Source organism: Orcinus orca, chromosome 10, assembly GCF_937001465.1.
Source record: "Orcinus orca chromosome 10, mOrcOrc1.1, whole genome shotgun sequence".
Classification (NCBI taxonomy): Eukaryota; Metazoa; Chordata; class Mammalia; order Artiodactyla; family Delphinidae; genus Orcinus; species Orcinus orca.
In genome coordinates, this window is record NC_064568.1 from 1889732 (window position 1) to 1908589 (window position 18858).

An 18858-nucleotide genomic window follows, 5' to 3' on the forward strand; every position below is an offset into this window, starting at 1 on the left:
GGAGCCCCTCAGATCTGCCCTCAACTTACCTATGCCAAGCTGTGCGCTGTGAGCCAAGCCCCTCCCTTGCCTCCGTCTGTTCTGCTTGCTTCTATACAAAGCAGGACTGTGCTTCAGGTACACAAGCTTTGCAGGAAGAGATGGATCCAGAGGGACCGCAGACAGCAGCGGGGGAGACACCCGTCTACTAGAATCTGGAGTCTAGGGGACCCTCTGCCTGCTCTAAGGCTTCAGAGCAGGAAAGGGTCCCCTAAGGCCTGGAGCAAGCCTGGTCATCGTGCAGGTAGGGTGGGGTGAGGAGGGCCTGCCAGCTGGGAGCCCAGCTGAGAGGCCAGACAGCCTCATTCAAGAGCTGTACCTCCTGCCCTGAGAACAGTTGGGGTCCTGGTCTACTAGATCACACCATGAAAGGAGACCCAGCGCAGCCAAAAATAAAAAATTAAAAAAAAAATGAATAATTAAAAAAAAAGGAAGAGCAGGGCAGGACAGGATGCTATGCTGCTCTAACAAGCAGGAGTAAGTATTGGCAAAAGGTGGGAAAACGGTAATCACATGCCCCTGAAACTAGTGAAAATTTGGAGAGCAACTTGGCAATACCTAGTAAAGCTGATGACTCAGATAGGGGGAGAAAACTGCCGAAGGAAATGGCCAAGATGATACCATTTATGTAAACCTGAATATCACAAAACAATGTTTTGATACTAGAATGTGCTTTTAACATCACATTTATGTCAAAGTATAAAAACCTGAATGAAAAGGACACAGGCTCCTGAGAACACTCTAGTCTGCCTGGTAAACGACCCCACCAAACTGAACCCTGAAAAAGAGTGGGGAAAAGCGAGGAGAAACAAAGGGAATTTTACTTTTGTCGCTCATTAGACTTGAAGCAAATACGACAAAAGTCGTTAACAGTCAACATTCTGGTAGTAAGGTATCTGTAAGATCTCTTACTACAACCCCGTGCCAAAGAGCCCAGACAAAACTGCAGGCCCGGGGAAAGCGCCCCGCGCCCCTCGCGCCGAGGTTGCTCTCCAAACCCCACCCGCCACTCCGTCGCCGCCGCCGCCCCCCGGAAGAAGAGTTTGGAGGCCTAGGGTCTGGGGCGGGGATCCCGCCCGCCGGCGTCGCTCGCCCCCATTGGCAGGAACAGCGCCGGCGCCCCGCTCTGATTGGTGAGGTTGCGATCCCTGATTTGCATAGGCCCGGCAGCGGCGTGCGCGAGGCGCCACATCCATCCCGCCGCCAGGGCCGCGTTTGGCGGGTTCCGTCTCCCGGACGCCCGGATGCGGGGGGGAGGGGGCGTGCCCGGCGCGGCCCTCCTGGAGGCTGTCCCCGGATCCCTGGGAAGGCCCCTCGGCCTCGGCGTCCCCACCGTGGGCGGCCCGCTCCTCGCCCCCCGAGGCGTGGCATCCGGTTAAGCCTGGAGTGCTGCGCGCGCATTAGTGCGCAGCTACATTATAGGAGCCTTGGCAGGCCGCCTGTTCACGTGGGCCGAAAGCGGTCCGTGCCTTCACGGACCCAGTCATCTGGGTGGGGAGGCGTACAGTCACAACCACCCAAACATCTAATTACAGAGTGGTGCCTGGGACGAGCCTGCAGAACAAACCGCGGGGGCGCTGACCAGGCTGGGGCGGATGGCCCCCAAACCCGTGTCACCCTCGGTGCCCTGCTCCACCCAGGGGCCGCGAATCTGGGCAGGGCTCGCACCCAGATCCTGCACTCCCCATGCAGGGGTCTTGGCCTCTGCAACCCCTCGTATTTGGCAGGCACTCTGGCTGGTTTTAAGCTAAAAGATTCGGGCAACTTCCAAGTGTTAAGAGTGAACAGAGACTCAATGAAGAGTGCCCCACCAAGTCTTTTTGTTTCCAGAAAGGCAGTTTTGTCCACAAAAACCCCAGTGCCCCACATTGTGACAAAACCATTCCCTAGGACTATGCCAGGAGAAAACAGTGAGATCCCAAGTTCCTCCCACCAGCAGCATTTTCTGAAATGTAAACAGTTTATCAAACACTTTATTCAGAAAAAAATACAATGTTTTAAGAACTTAATTCCAAAGCACTGAAAGAGCCCGAAGGCTAAACAGAAAACAGCCTCTGCTAAGCACTACCAGGTCACGCTGAGAACCGCCAGCAGGGTCAGACTCTGAGGGAAGGTCCCTGGGCCACCAGGAGACAGCTGTGGGCACAAGGCCCCCCCGCCCCCCATCATGAGTTGATGGTGGTACCTCTCCCTTTTCCCAGGCTGCCCACCCACCCCACTGGGGTTCCCCGGTCACAGTCAGGACACCTCCTCCCCCAAGAAGCCACAACTGTTAACACCGTGCTACCTCCTCCAAGGATCACCCCCCCCCCAACCTGTCATCACCATGGTATTCAGTGCAGCACGCCTTGGCCTTGGCCTCTGTAAGTCCTGCGCTACTGGGTGTGAGGCCGCTTGGCCACAGGCTCCTCCTCCTTCTCCCGCTTCAGCCATCGCTCCAGGAGGTCAGCGCCTCTCCTGTGGGAGAGCGGGCTCTTCTTCAAGAACTGGCTGGACCACTGGGGCACATCTGACTCTGCCTTTTGGGGTGCTTTGGTGTCTTCCTTTTTGGGTGACTTTGTGGCCAGCCATTGCAACATCTTCTGGCTGCTGCCACTTGCCTTGGGCTCCTAGAAGAAAGAAGGAAAAGCTCAAACCACCAGCTCAAGCTTGTGGAAACAGGCCAACTCCAAGGAAAGAAAGAGGGGAAGAGGCATTAGGTATTGACCTAGGCTTGGAAAATGTCACCAAGGGCCAGATGGGGCCCCTAATCAGGAGTGGAACAAGAGGAGCAGAGTGCGTTCCAAGGGCTGCAAGGAGTAGGGAGCAGCTCTCAGAGGAGGCTTCCCAGAGGTGTGTGGGACCAGCCAGAGAAGAGAGCTGCTGGGCACTCCAAACACGGGCAGACAATGAAGCAGTGTCAGGGAAAAGTGTGTGCTTCAGCAGGACCAGGCAGTGTGGTGTGGGGAGGAGAGTCGCAGGGTGGGAGTCAGCCGAGGGCCGGAGCACAGCTCTCTCCCGCGGCACGGCCCTCCGCACAGCCCCCCACCAGCCCCGCTCCCTCCGCTTTCTCTACACCTTCGCCAACCCCAGACTGAAGCTTCTGAGTTCACACGATGCCACCTCTCCAGAATGTGAATTCTTTTTTTTTTTTTGAATTCTTCTGGAGGAAAGACCATGGCAGAAATGGGGCAGTCTCTAGTGCAAAAGGAATGCATACAATGACATTTTTAGAGACGGGTAATGAAAAAAAGTGTCAGGGGTGCAGGAGTTCGACAGAACTGAGAGAAAAAAGATGACACTGACAGTGAGTATGAAAACTTAGTAAACTTAGAAAAGTGGGGAAGGGGGCAGCTGTTCTAGCCATCACTGTCCTTCACACTTCTCAGGCACCCTAAGACGCCTACTTTGGAACACTCAGATCCATGTCTTACTTCAGGTCCCTCTATGCCACCTACAAACAGTTGCTACTCCTAAATCTTCACCCCGGGTATCAGCAGGGGCCAGCTTCTACTCTGGAACTTCCTTCTCACTGAGGCCTCTTGCCTGTTCACCTTCCCTTCAAAATACATCATCTGGATCCCTGCCAATTCTAAGAAGTTAAAGTTCACGGCAGGAATGTTCTCAGATCCCCCTGAAGGAGAACGACGATTGGAATTCCTCCATCTTGTAGCTGGGAAAAGAGGTGCAGAAAACAGACATAAATCACACATCTGGTTGGCGAGAGATACAGTTATGGTCGAGGGCTCCTTGTCCTTCTCACAATCACCCTCTAGATTAGGAATCCTCAAACTTGGGTTATTATCAGACCCACCAAGGCAGCTTCTTAAAGATACAGAAGCCCAAGCCCAGCCCTGAATACTGAAGCAGTAGGTCTAGACAGAGGCTGGCATTTACATTTTGAAACAGGTCTCCTGAGGACTCCCGGGTCGCAGCCAGCTTTGAGAGTCACTGCTCTGGTCCACCTTGCCGTGCACGAGGAAGGTGAATTTGGGGTGGTTTGTATTCAATCTCTGATTGTGAAAGGTCATGGCATAAAATTAACAGGTCACACTGACAGAAGACAGAAAGCTCAGAAAGGACTATCATAGTCATAGGCCCTACCTTTTTGACCACCGAGTCAACAGGAAGCAGACACTCAGGAGTGTTGTTTCGGGAGTTGTTCACCACAGAAGAGACTGCATGGAAGGTGATGTTCTCTGTGGGGTGAATTAACTTCAGAGCTTCTTGAGCTGAGACCTCCCCAAAGTCCAGCCACTTAGAGACTGCCTCCTCTCCATCTAATATGGCAGGCATCCTAGCCCGCGAGGTGAAGACAGTGGTTGGGAGCCGCGGGGGGGGTGGGGGGGGTGGCGGGGAGAAAGGCCCGGTCAGTTGAAGCGCAAACTGCCCCAAGCAGCAGCTCACCCTCTCTCCGCGCCTCACGTGCCAGTTGCTGCCCGGTGTCCCCCCCCCCCCACAGGGCACAAAACTCAACACCAGGAGACCCAGCTTAACAGAGTCAGATGGCAAAGACAGTGCCCCGTGCTATGAGTGGATCCACTCCAGTGTACACGCTAGCAAACTGGTGACCTTTACGACACTCCAGCCTAGACTTAAAGGGAAAATAAACCCTGGAAAACTTGTCTATCAACAATACTCTCCAGCCTTATCACCCATGGAAGATTTATCTAAGAAAGAGCTATTTATATAATTGTGAACAAAAGGAAACTATGGCTCAGAAAAGCAAAGAGCCTGCCTCAGATGACTCCTGGTACCCAGCAGATGTTAGGAAAAGATCCCTTGTTTAGCCCCCAATGTTATGTTCTAGGCCAATGCAAAGAATGTACACACTTCATTGGTGGGTGGTACAGATAGGAGATAAATGCGTTAACATCTATTTTAATAATTATTATTACTTCAACAAGTCAAACATTTTATTTTATTTTAATTTAATTTATTTTTTTGGCCGCACTGCATGGCTTATGGGATTCTTAGTTCCCCGACCAGAGATCGAATCCAGGCCCTCAGCAGTGGAAGCACGGAGTCCTAACCACTGGATCGCCAGGGAATTCCTCCAAACATGTACTTTTAAAAAGTATTTTAAGGGACTTCCCTGGTGGTGCAGTGGTTGGGACTCCAAGCTCCCAATGCAGGGGGCACAGGTTCCATCCCTGATCAGGGAACTAGATCTCACACACATGCTGCAACTGAGAGTTTGCCACAACTAAGAAGCCCACAAACTGCAACTAAGGAGCCCGCCTGCCACAACTAAGACCTGGGGCAACCAAATAAATTTAAATAAATCAATAAATATTTTAAAAAAAGGGTATTTTAAGATCTTTTAAATCCAGATGCATTTTATGATGAATGGCATCTCTGCACTATCACAGTTTAATTGGCAATAATTGGCAGCACTTTATTTTCTTAACTATGTATAAAATAGTGGTACAAAATCTTAGATTAGATGAAATAGGAATTTATTTTAAGGTGAATTAGCAAAAACTAGAACTATTATATCCCATGAAAGCATCATTTCAGACAGAACGCTTAGGACAAGAGGGCTAAAACAGGTAATCCAGTTTGTGCAGCACTGCATTCTTTTCAGCAAAAAATCATAAAATTACTTCTGAGGACACTCAGATCTGGCAAAAACTGTGAAAATGTTACACTAGTCAGTTCTGCTAACGTTTTTTACTTTATTAAATATCTTTTAAAATATTTATTTATTTGGCTGCGTTGTGTCTTAGTTGCAGCACACAGGATCTTTGTTGCCTTGTGCGGGATCTTTGCTGAAGCATGTGAACTCTTAGTTGCGGCATGCATGTGGGACCTAGTTCCCTGACCAGGTATCGAACCCAGACCCCCTGCATTGGGAGCACAGAGTCTTAGCCACTGGACCACCAGCGAGGTCCCATAACGCTTGTTTTTAAAATGAAAATCTGTTCCAATGTGATTGATCTATTATTTTTTTAGAACATAATGCTAATTTTGCCTTTGCTTATATACGGTTTTGTCTGTGAGAAACACAAAGTGAACACAGAAAACTGCACCCTGCTGAACTGAGCCTTGTAAGAGTACACAAAATGCACACATCTCAAACACTGACGGCTACCTTGGCTCACTGCATATTATCCTCCGAAGTGCTCTGCTCTTACTTTGCATTTGTAAACTTTTCTCTATATTAAAAAAACTATTCGTTCAACATCTGAAACACGTCTAAGCTTCCTGGCTCAAACACGCTAAGCAGTGCATGCAAACAGAAAACTTGTAAGTCTTGATGAGAAGCGTGAAATAATAATAAAGCGTCTTGAAAGCAAGAAGAGAACATGTGACATCTCCTGAGCAACAGACATAAAGGATCCACAACAGTAACAGGGCTGGGAGAAAAGGAACATCCACGGCTGGAACAATTGCAAGAAGTGTTATAAAGTCAATACCAGCCAGGTCTGAAGGAATAGAAGCAATGGCAAGATTTAGTATATGGACTGAAAGCCGAACAGTAAAAAAAACTAAAAAACTGGAAGCTTTCTCACAAAGAGAATGCCCTCTCTATACACAAAGACCACAAAAACACCACAGAGGTGGCTCCTCTTAGCGCTAGTAATGGCTGTTTTGGTGGCCTCAAACACTGCTGCAATTTCCAGAGCTCTCAGCTGTTGGGAGAAGACATGAGCACAGATGAAGATGCTGCTAAGGAATTTCCACTAGTGATACTGAAGTTAATTGGAGGAGGCCATACATTGCACCAAAATGTTCAGTTTTGATTAAATACGTAAAGGCACGCCTCGAAGGAACAACGTTTCAAAGGCAGATGAACATGCCCCAGGATTTAAGACTGCAAAAGATGATAATTTTGCAGAATCTTCCTTCTACCACTGCACAACAACACAAGCTGCAACTCTTCCGACGCTCACTTCCACAAGTCAGTTTCAGGTCTTTCTAAGGTAAAATGCCATATTTATTGTAGTATCTATGTACTTCTTAACCACTTAATGCATGGAACGATAGTACTGTTTTTACTAGATTCCTATTTTCTTTTTGTTTTACTGTGCCACTGACAAAATTTTTAAGTGTAGTCCCCTTAGTCCCACATTTCCCATAAGTCCTATGGTTCTCATAGTGCAATTCTGCATAGTGTGGTGATTTTTAGGAATGCATGTCATGTTACAGCCAAACTGACTGTATTTTGTGAAGCAACTGTCTTAGTTTCCTACTCTCTAAATCTGTGCGTACAGAAGTTGCCTATCTAAAAGCAAAGAGGACAAACCCTGCCCTGAATCCTTTTGGACCCAGGCATGAGAAGTGTGACTTGCCGGTGGTGGATGTCATTCAAGCCTTTGCAGGAATCCACTGTGATGATGGTGTAAGAATACAGGCAGTCTCCTCCCTCCGGGGGCTCCCAGCAGTCAAAGAGCCCGGCCATCGTCAGCGGCCTCCAGTTGTCCCAGACTTTCTCCCAGTCCTCAGGGCCGTCTGCAGCACCCATGCTCTCTGACTGGAAGCAAAATCCATGGTAGATTAGATACTCAGCAGCCGCCCTCCCCTCTGCAGGTTGGGTACTATTACAGACTCGAGAGCACGGCAATCATTTTAGAAGGAATTCAGCCCGTGCCTTTAGCATGGGTCCTCTTGATCCACCGTCGCGGAAGGAAAGAGGTTTGGTGGCAGATACTCACTGAGGCAATAGATTTATGGCTCCTTAACGCTTTCACAATACAGTTTAACACCTTCAGTGGATATTCCAGCCTTCCATGACCTGGATCATGATTCCGGCTTTCAATTACAATGTTAACTTGAATTAAGCCCAGCTATTTCTAAATGATGATGCTCTTATGCAATTTCATGCCCCTGTATCTCGCAGAAGCAACTTTCCTCTGCCCCAAAGGTCTTTCCTTCCCTTTTTCATCATGCCAACTCCTACTTGCCATTTAAGATTCAGTTCAAGGCCTAGAATACAGAAAGCTGGAAAGTGTCACCTCCACCCTAACAAAAAAAAAGGTAGAGGGCTTCCCTGGTGGCGCAGTGGTTGAGAGTCCGCCTGCCGATGCAGGGAACATGGGTTCGTGCCCCAGTCTGGGAGGATCCCACATGCCGCGGAGCAGCTGGGCCCATCCGGAGCCTGTGCTCCACAACGGGAGAGGACACAACAGTGAGAGGCCCGCGTACCGCAAAAAAAAAAAAAGGTAGAGAATCTAAATAACCGTAACTTAAACTCATCAGAGAACTGAGGTCACAGGGCAACCAATTAGCCTGAACTTTATGGAAAGACAGGGTCATCCAAGAGGAGATGAGACACCAGTCCTGGCTTCCCAGTGGTAACAGAAGGAAAACAAGGCCTCCTTCAAACAGCAGGTAAGAATTCAGATAAAATTATCAACAAATTGCTCGATGCAGAGTGTGGGCTAGCCTGAGGGCACAGAAGCCCTGGGGGCTGCAGACTTCAGGGAAGTTTGCCTCAGCTTGCAGACCACCCTCCACAGGAGCTCACGAGAGAGACTGGGGGCAGGAGACTGGAGAAAGCTTCTTTGCCAATGTGTGCTAGACATGGGGAGCTCTTTTGCCTCAGGGATGGTGAGAAGCCTTACCTGGTCACTTCTCCTCTAAGGAACAAAAAGCTTAAGGGGCCAGGGTAAAAGTGATAAATCCTATCGCTCCTAAGATACAGGTAAAGACCCCCTGAGGCTGGAAAAGGGCAAAAGAAAAAACCCTCTACGCCCCTGGAGAAGCAGGATCACTGAGAAAGCCTGAGCCTGAGAGCCGGGGACACAGTTCTGCTTCAGCCTGAGACTGAACCAAGGCCACGGAGAGCTCTCTCCACCTCCCTGTACACCAGATGACAAGCAACAGCAGTCTGCTTCTGGGGGAGGGGCAAGAGCATGGAGAGATCCTCTCGAAGGCACAGGCTCAAAGGGAAGTAACAAGAGCTGCAGGGAGCAGGGCTGTTGAGAAAAACCCTCTGGAAAACCAACCCTTACCCTGAACACAAGGTGACAGCAGAGAAATATTTAAAGCCTGTGATGCACAACAAAACCAAACCCAGTTCAGCTCCGGACAAGATCAACTCAACCTCGGACATTAATGGCCTAATAAAAGAATAAACAGGGGCTTCCCTGCTGGCTCAGTTTAACAATCCGCCTGCCACTGCAGGCAACATGGGTTCGATCCCTGGTCTGGGAAGATCCCACATACAGCAGACCAACTAAGCCCGTGCACCACAACTACTGAGCCACAACTACTGAGCCCGCGTGCCACAATTACTGAAGCCGACGCGCCTAGAGCCCATGCTCCGCAACGAGAAGCCACCACGATGAGAAGCCCACGCACCGCAAGGAAGAGTAGCCCCCGCTCGCCACAACTAGAGAAAGCCCATGCGCAGCAACAAAGAATAAACATATCCATTTCCAGACATAAATATTATTGATCTCAGTCTCTGTCCTATCTACTATGTCTGGCAATCAATAAAAAATTATAAGACATACAAAAAGCCAAAAATGAACTGCCAAGATATATACAAATCAACGGGACCAGACTCAAGAGATTACATTTCCCAAATGCTGAACTATCAGACAGGAATTTAAGTGTAATTACTATATATACATATTAGCTATGTATTACGTATATATATATAATAGCTCTTATAGAAAAGGTAGACAACATGCATGAACAGGCAGATAAGCAATTTCAGTGAAATAAGACTGAACTTAAAAACAGGTCAATAATCACTCAAACTGAAACACAGAGAAAAAAGAATGAAATATACAGAAAAGAACATCCAAAAACTACGGGACAATATCAAACTAACACATATATAATTAGAATGTCAGAAAGAGAAGAGAAAATGGGGCAGAAGAAATAGTTGAATAGATAATGGCTGAGAATTTTCAAAAAAACAGGAAAGACATCAAACCAAAAATCCAAGAAGCTCAGAGAACATACCAAACACACAAAGACATAGACACAGATACACACTGCTGATGATACCTTTTCTGTTTTGATTTGGGGGAAGTAGATGAAGTAGGGCTGCGTCTTGTTTGTTCCCTGACATCGCTGCCACTCATAGAAACCATCTGCTAAAACAACACAGCGCCTTCCCTTTCCCAGAGGCACCTGAGGGAAAACATGAGCAAGATATGGTCTTAGTGACAGAAACATATTTCACAGACTTAAAAATCTCAGGTCTGCCAATGTGTGACCTCAGAGCAGTTAATTCCTCTGTATGTCACATTTCTTACGTATAAAGTCACACTTACACAGATGCTGAAAAGATTAAATAATGTACATAGCAGGAAACAGGCACTGTGGTAGCCAGTCTCCAAAGCTGGCCCCACAGAGAACCACGCCTACCAATATTCACATGCTAAGTAGTCCCCTCCCTCAGTGATGTCAGGCTGGCTCTGTATGACCAATAGAACGCAGCAGAAGCGAAGCTGTTATGATTTCCAAGGCAAGGTCACAAAGCCCTGCAGCTCGTGCCCTGCTCTCTGGGATGGTGAACTCTGGGTAAGCCAGATGCCATGCGAGATGCCTGACCACCCTGACACCCCCAGCAGGCACACGGAAAGGCCTCCAGTTGTTCTACTCAGCCCAGCTGAGGTGTCACACATGTGGGTTAAGAAGCCACCTGGGACATGCAGCTGTCATCTGATTAGAACTACATGAGAACCTCTGGTTGAGTAAAAACTGTCTAGTTGAGCCCAGGCAGCCCATGGTTTATTATGAGAAATAATAAACTGTTGTCTTGGCATGCTCTGTCACACAGTAATAAACAGAACAACACTCTACATTAGTAACTGGGAACACACTTTGGAACTATTTCTCAGGTATATAAGGCACTAATAGTTCTGTTAGATAAAATAACGAATATGTGCCTTTCCCCTAGACCAGCTACCTACCTTAAAGGACCGTTTCTCCATTATGGTATCACTACGACAGTTGCTAGTGTTGAACTGCAGCTTGGAAGGATCAGCTTCTTTAAACCAAGATGGGACCAAGCCCCACCGCATGGGAGCAATGACACGCTCAGATGAGTCTGCGCCCTGCCACGAAAAAGGTTAAGATCCAGTGAGGAGATCATAATGAAATTTAGAAAACCTAATTCAGTACATGCATTACATTACTACGAGTCTCAAAATACAAAGAGGATTATTAATAGGGAAATATTCTACTTGAAAACAATTTTAATGATGTATCATGATGTGAGTAACTTGAGTTCTCTAGCAATCATATTTATCAGAATGTATGACGTTCTGCTTGGGCAGGATGGGGGATACAAAGAGGTTTAATTTCTGTAAACTTTTAATTAGTGCCTACTGCAGGAGAGACATAGTACTAGGCCCTGCACTTCACATGGCCCCAGCTCTCAAGAAGCACACGTTACAGGCAACCATCATGTAAAACGGTACATGCTATGATTAAGGGATACACAGGGTAGTACGGGGGCACATGAAAGGTGCTTAACCTCAAAGGGCTTGCACTATAACTTGTGAGGCCGCACAGACATTAAAAATATGAAGTACTAAGATACTATAGGCTAAGGGCCATATAAGTGGTACAAGGAGTGGCAAAAAAGTTCAGCGGAGAGTGCTCTGTGAGAGATGGAATGGAGAAGTATTATCAGCTCCTTGGGAGGGGCAGAAGGGGAGGGAATAGGGTGAGGTGGATCTTGGATTGGCTCCCACAAGAGGTACAGGAATCAGACAGAGAAGAGATGGGAGGAGAGACCAGATATGAAATTAGGGGCCGTGTCAAGAATGTGCAGGAAGTGGTTTTGTGCAGCCAAGTTATAGCAAGCCTGAGGATGCTATTTTTAGGAAGGCCTGCTTACAGGACTGGCCCTCAGTTAGGATCTGAGAACGTGGATTGTGTTTCCACCTTCCCCTAACTGATAAGGATGGTACACTATGCCTACTTTGTGCAAAAAATGAGGTTTATGCCGAGCACCTGCTTTCCTTCTAGGAGTCTACCATTTTGGTACTTGCTAGGCAGAGAGTGCCTACATGACCAGCCCCCAACAAAAACCTTGGGCTTAAGTTTCTAATGGGTTTCCCTGGGCAGAAACAGTGCACAAAGTTACCACATTTTTCACTGCTGGAGAGAAAACATGCTTGGTGTGTCCCCTCACAGGAAGGAGAGACTATAAGGAAGCTTGTGCATAAATTTCTCCAGATTTCTACTTGTTTCTTTTCCCTTGCTGATTCTATTGTGTATGCTTTCACTGTAATAAACCTTAGCCACGTCATATGCTGAGTCCTTCGAACGCATCTCCAAATGTGGGGGTAGTCTCGGGGCCTCACCCTCAACACATGGTTGTTAAACTCTTTTGGGGTAACTAGCCCCTTGAGAATTTGATGAAATCTACAGATTAAAATGCGCGCGCGCCCGCGCGCGCGCACACACACACACACACACACTATTCTCACGGTGTACTACACTGAGCTGGAAGACACCAGTGAGCAGACAGTGCATTTTAGGTTCTACTAGGGTGGTACAGTAGGTCTGGTGACAGTAGTGAGAATAAAAGACATTCAAAAGATAGAAAGAAAAAAAAAAAAGAAATTGTGGTGTCAAATGGACAAAGAAAACAGGGATGATTAAGGTTTCAGGCCCAGAAGCCTGAAATAATGATGGTGCTATTGAACAAAAGAGAAAAGTCCAAAAAGAGGTTTGATGTGGGGAAATATCACACACTGAATTTCAGATAACAGTGGGAAGTCTGTGGCAGCTTGGAAAAATGGTCCCGAAGTCTTCGACGCTTCTCCCATCAAGAGCTGTGTGGGGGACCTATGTGCCCTTTTCTTGAATCTGGACGGGCCTGTGACCTGCTTCTATCGAACAGAATGTGGCACAAGTGACACTGCATGATTTCTAAGGCTAAGTCAGAAAAGGTTTTTCAGCTTCCTCCTTGTTTGCTGCGACACTGCCTTTGCTGCCCTGAGCTGCCATATAAGAAATCCAGCTACCTTGGTAAAAAAGCCCAGGCTTTGTGGAGAGGCCACATGTAGGGGCTTTGGTCAGAAGCCCCAGTTCAGAGCCAACATCAACTGCCAGATAAGACAGTGAAGATGCCTCTAGATCAGATGTTGGTAAACTTTTCTCTAAAAGGCTAAATATTAAGTACTGTAGACTTGACAGTCTTTGTTATAAACGCTATTATAGGGACAGAGCAGCCATAGACAATAGATAAATGGATGTTGCTCTGTCCCATAAAATTTCATTTACAAAAATAATCAGAGGGCCCTAGTTTTCTGCCTCCTGCTCTAGATGATTCTAGCCCCAATGCCTTCTCAGCTGAGGCCCCAGACTCCAGGGAAGAGACAAACCATACCTGCAATGCCCTGTCCTAATTCCTCACTGGTGAACATAATATAAAGGTTGTTCTGAGTTAGTTCTAGAATAAAATCCACAGACAGAGGTTTACTATGTCCAACAAGCATGTGGAATTAAAGCTTAGGAGAGAGGCAGCATGGTATACAGAATGGGTCAGCAAACTTTTTCTTTAATGGACCAGACAGTAAATATTTTTGGCTTTCTGAGTCCACACAGTCTCTGCTGCAACTCAACTCTGCCACCGTTGGTAGTGTGAAAGCAGCCAAAGAACAAGTGAGCATGGCTGTATTCTAATAAAACTTTATTTATAAAAACAGGCAGTGAGCCAAATTTGGTCTGAGGACCACGGTTTGCCAACCTCTGGTATAAAGGAAAGAACATGGCCTTTGTAAGAAGACCCTGGTTCAAAAGTCCCTTCTCCGCTACTTATGAGGTTAGATGTGTGGCATGGAATAGGCACACTAATTGTAGTTTAATATTTTTTGAGGTTATGATGAAAAAGAAACAGCAAAATCTTCTATACAAAGGTGACTGGTAAAGCCATTAGGATAAAAGTTTCTTAGAGAGCAAATCAATCACAGGATCAAACCTGGGGGTACAAAAACAAAAAGGAGAAATGAGGAAAAAGTGCAGTCCAACAAAAAGTTCCTAGAGAGATAAAAGCAGAATGAAAAAAGTTGAAAGGATGGAATTCCAAGAGGGGAATCGTCAGTAGTCGTGTCTTAGAAGGGCTTCCCCTTTTTTTTCTCTTAAATTTATTTGGCTGTACTGGGTCTTAGTTGCAGCATGTGGGATCTTTAGTTGCGGCATGCGGGATCTAGCTCCCTGACCAGGGATCGAACCCAGGACCCTTGCACTGGGATCGCGGAGTCTTAACCACTGGACCACCAAGAAAGTCCCGGGCTTCCCTTTTGTTTAAAGCTAATTCCTCCACTGTGCTCTTCACAGGATCCTGTCCCACTTCTTTCAAAATCTTGCCTGTATTAGTTAATCCCCTTGCCATACACACACACACACACACACACACACACAACACAGAACCATTCTTGTTATACATGGCAGGTAGGCTGTACAAAGTTGCCATGACACTGAAGTAGGGAACACTGAACTGCAGCTCTTAGGGGAAACACCGTTAGGTTGCCAGGAACCTATAGTGAGAACATCTTCATCAACTGATCAATATACAACCTTGTCTTCTGTGTGTTTTTGTTTAAAATATTTATTATTATATGTTAAACTTTACTTAACATATATTGTTGGTTCATTAATGTTGAATTCATGACCAGCAGCCACAGTAACTCAAGCCTGAACGAAGCGTCTCTAACACATGTATTTTCTCTGTAAGGCATATTACGCCCTTCTTGCATTTACGAATTCTAGCCTGCACTTTACCACTATGCTTGGGGACAATTTTAAACGCTAAGATCACCAACAAAAAGCATAGAAATGCAAAAAACATGGCGATAAACAGATCTCAAAAAAGACACTTGTTTCTCGTATGAAAAGTGAAACAAGAAAGTAGAACTTCATCTCGGTCTCAGTTAGGGATGCGCATTTGGGCAACCTGACTATTGCACCACTCTGTATGCCCACGAATGGCTACAAAAGCATCATGAGTATTATTTTGGGCGTTACAAAGTAGGCAAGTAGGCAAATTTACCAACAGAATCTACGAAGAATGAGGGTCAATTGTATGTATATGTACATATATACATATATGTTTCCTTCTCCTTAAAGACAGAAGCAGCCTTTAAAACCAATAAATGAGCTCGCAGGATAACTAAGGAAAAGGTGGCCCTGGAAGACATGGTAGGGTAGAGAATGAAGGAAGAGAAAGAATGTGTGAAAACACAGAACTTTTGTAGATCCTCTTTCCCTTCCGGAATCAAATGTGTCAAATGTGCCTTCCAAGCAGAAGGGCCCCCAGTACAAACCATAAATGAAAATAAGAGATAACATTATCTCACAGCCAACTAAACAATCTTGCATCAGAAATTTACAAGACAAAGCTCTAAATCTGAGGTTCTGGACATGGGGCAATTCTGACACTGCCCGCCCCCACCACCTTCACTTCACCAAGCCCGGGGGTGAGGGCTGGCCCACTGGCATCCAGTGGGTATATCGAATGGGTATTTGGCAATGTCAGGAGACATTTTTGGTTATGATGACCTAGGGAAAACTGGCATCTACTGGGTAGAGGCCAGTGACGCAGCTAAACATTCGACAACTCACAGGTCGGCTTCCCACAACAATTATCCCACTTAAAATGTCAATAGTGCCAAGGCTGAGAAATCATGCTCGTAAAAATTCCACTGATCACCTTTAACCTGAGTGTGTTCAATGGACAATTGTAAACCAAACCCAAATACAGGGCTGCCCCATACCGGGAGCAATGAATAGAAAGCGGCTTCTAAGCCAAAATACTGAAAATATTGCTCAATATTAGTCATCTTTTCCTCTACCCTCTTGGACTTGTAACCTGAACAGCTGGTAGCACTGGGGGTAGATAAATGAAAGAGGAAGTAATTTGCAAGTCAGTGGCTTCAAATGCAAATGTTACAATCTATACACATGCGCTGACATTGATGATACGGATTAGTGACCTGAAATAGTTCTATTTTCACTTTACAATTTACTATTTTCATTTTCAGATAAATGACACCTCAAATATTTATCAAAATTAGGAAACCCCTAGCAACCTTTATAAAATTTATTAGAGATGTGGAGTCAAAACATTCCATCAGCAAACTGACACCACTGACAGAAGAGGAGGGCTATGCTGTGCTTAGGGGCTCCACCTTCCCCGTTCCTAGTTCAAGGAAGTATCCACTGGAGTGGGAACAGTGGACTGGACCTCGGTACCAGCTCTTCCCTCACTGACTGGGTAACCCAGGACCACTCACAATCTTTCTACACTTCTGTCTTTACATCTGTTAAAGTTTTCTTCCAGCTAACATTCATTCTATAATTTTAATGACGTGGTACAAAGAGAACCGAGGCTAAAAAAATAAGAAACCTCAAACAGTTAATCCTTCTTTCTCTTCAAATTATTCCTCCCTCTGAAACGTTTTATTTTTTCCTTTTCCAGTCAAGGTTCCCCATGATATTGTTTTTACTTTGATTTGCCTCTCATTAAAAAAAGTTCTTTTAGTTTCAACAAGTATGCATCCACTAAAAATGGCTCAAGAATAAACTATTTCATGTAAATGGCTTCATTCAACCAAAAAGATCAAAGGCGTCTGGTATTTTTTTTTTTCAAAATAATCTGATCCCCATAACGGAAAAATGAATCTTTTTTGACTACCATATTATCACAACAGTTCTGAAGAGTATTTAGCAGGGTAGTATAATCAATTGTATCAAGTGACTTAAGCATTATGGATCAGATAGAATAAAAATCCAGGATGGAAACAATCAGGATTTTAAAAAACATATCAAGGATATTTAACATATTTAAGACATGGAAAAACTACTGATTTCTGGAATGAAGCTTTTTTTTTTTTTTTTTTGGTGATACGCCGGCCTCTCACTGTTGTGGCCTCTCCCGTTGCCGAGCACAGGCTCCGGACGCGCAGGCTCAGTGGCCATGGCTCACGGGCCTAGCCGCTCCGCGGCATGTGGGATCTTCGCAGACCGGGACACGGACCCGTGTACCCTGCATCGGCAGGCGGACTCTCAACCACTGCGCCACCAGGGAAGTCCTGGAATGAAGCATTTTTATTACACTGCAGGTATGCATGCATACGGGCACATACTCCCTCCCTTTCAGGAGATAAAGCCAAGAACCAAAACATGAGTATAAGTTATCGGCCACTCCAACACTACAGAAGTAGATTCCACAAAGATAAAGAATGCAATTAAACTTCAGAACACCAAACCAAATACCTCTGTTCCTAGCTTCAGTAAAAGACAAACATAAAAAGACTGAAGACGCAATCAGAAAGAATAGAAACTTAAACGTTCAAGAAACGTCAGAGGTGTTTTTAGACTAGCTAGTCTTAATCCTGCCCTAAGCCCAGAGATTCTGACTTCGCTTATGGACTCATAAGGGGCATGGAAATCCTTTTTTTTTTTTTTTTAAAGATATTGAAAAGTCCCTGATGATCAGTGAGGTGTGAAAGACGCTACCTTAAAGTGTTTTCAAATGCATATGAACCGGCCAGGCACCAGGGCTGGCGCGCCTCTTGCAGAGCAGCACTCAGCTGGGGCCCCAGGAACAGTGACCCGTCCCGGAGGCCTCAGCACAGGCGCAGCGACGGGCGCAGGGCAGGTCAGCGCTCACCTTCTCTACGTGCAGCCGGGACAGGAGCACCGGGCTGCTGGACTGCGGGCTCTTGTTGTACGACGGGCAGTACCGGTCCGGGTCCCTCCACTCTGGGAGCCGCCGCTGGCCCTGCCGGTCCCGGTAGGCGCAGGCCCGGGCGAGGACCTCCTTGGACAGGTGGCAGGACGTCCGCCCGCACATCCTCGGCGCTGCGAACACCGCGGCCCTGGACGCGAGGACGGGGTTCGAGCGCCTCACACGCGGGTCTCGGGCCTCCGCCCCCAGGGTCTCCCTCCGCGCCCCGCCCCGCCCCACCCTACCCCCACCCCAGGCCCGCGCGCCGGGCTCACAGGGCCACCTCCCGCCCCGCGGCCCGGCCGGGCGAGGAAAGGAAGCTTCTCAGCCGGGGGCTCCCCCTGCCTAGCCGGCCCCGGCCTCCCCAGCTCCTCCCCGCTCCCTCCGGGACCGCTGACCCTGAGGACCGCGCCCCACCCCCACCCCGCCGCCCGTCCGGTCTCACTTCCCCCTCAGGCCCGCCGCCCTCCCATCCCGCCTCGGCTCCGCTCACCCCCGCTCAGACCCCGTCCGTCCCACTTCGCCTCCTCCTCAGGCCCGCCTGCTCGTCCGCCTTTCGCCTCCTCACCTCCACCTCAGACCCAGCGGCTGCGTCGCTCTCCGCGCGACCGCGCTCCCCGCACCAGGCCCCGCCCCCAGCAGGCCGGCCCCGCCCCCCAGCGGCCGGCGGTTCCGCCTAGCGCTGGGGCGTCTTCCCCTCCCGCATCTTGCAGAGCGTTGGGACTGCGGAACCTGACTCTCCTGAAGGAGCCCGAGCAGGAGCCCCTGATTGTCTCGGGGACTCGTCCTCCGTGTGGGCCGTTCCCCTGCGGGGTTAACTCCCTCCCAGGGCGAACCTCGGGAATGGGCCGGGAAGGGTCCCGAGGGTGCAGGCTGGCAGAGACCCTAGATGCGACCCGGAGGCCTATAGCCCCTTCTCCGTACAGCGGGAACCACGACTCCAGGGCACCAGGTTCTCGTAGAGGTGAAATCGGGAAATTTTCTTTACTTCGCAGCCCTACTAACGGCCCATAGTTTCGGGCAAAAATTGAAAAACCATCAGGAAAACTGCCATGGATCACGCAAGTCACTCTGAAACTTCGGTGGGCACCAGAACACTTTCCAAGGCCCCACCTTTCCCCCACCCCCAAACCTGAATCTCTAAGGGTTGAGGCCTATGTTTTTTAAAACTAGGCTTTACAGGTGTATTTCAG

General features: G+C 47.7%; 1 protein-coding gene across 1 annotated transcript; it reads right to left on the reverse strand.

The window, feature by feature from the left end:
* Window positions 1–1998: 1998 nt before the first annotated feature.
* On the reverse strand, window positions 1999–18336 carry HMCES (5-hydroxymethylcytosine binding, ES cell specific). The gene is made up of 7 exons (XM_033414130.2): window positions 18234–18336; window positions 17609–17816; window positions 10893–11036; window positions 9982–10107; window positions 7314–7495; window positions 4123–4315; window positions 1999–2648 (listed from the first exon to the last, which is right to left on the reverse strand). Exons 2-7 carry the CDS (start codon window positions 17789–17791, stop codon window positions 2415–2417), a joined length of 1062 nt encoding a protein of 353 aa, XP_033270021.1. The 5' UTR covers window positions 17792–17816; window positions 18234–18336; the 3' UTR covers window positions 1999–2414.
* Between the last annotated feature and the right edge of the window lie 522 nt (window positions 18337–18858).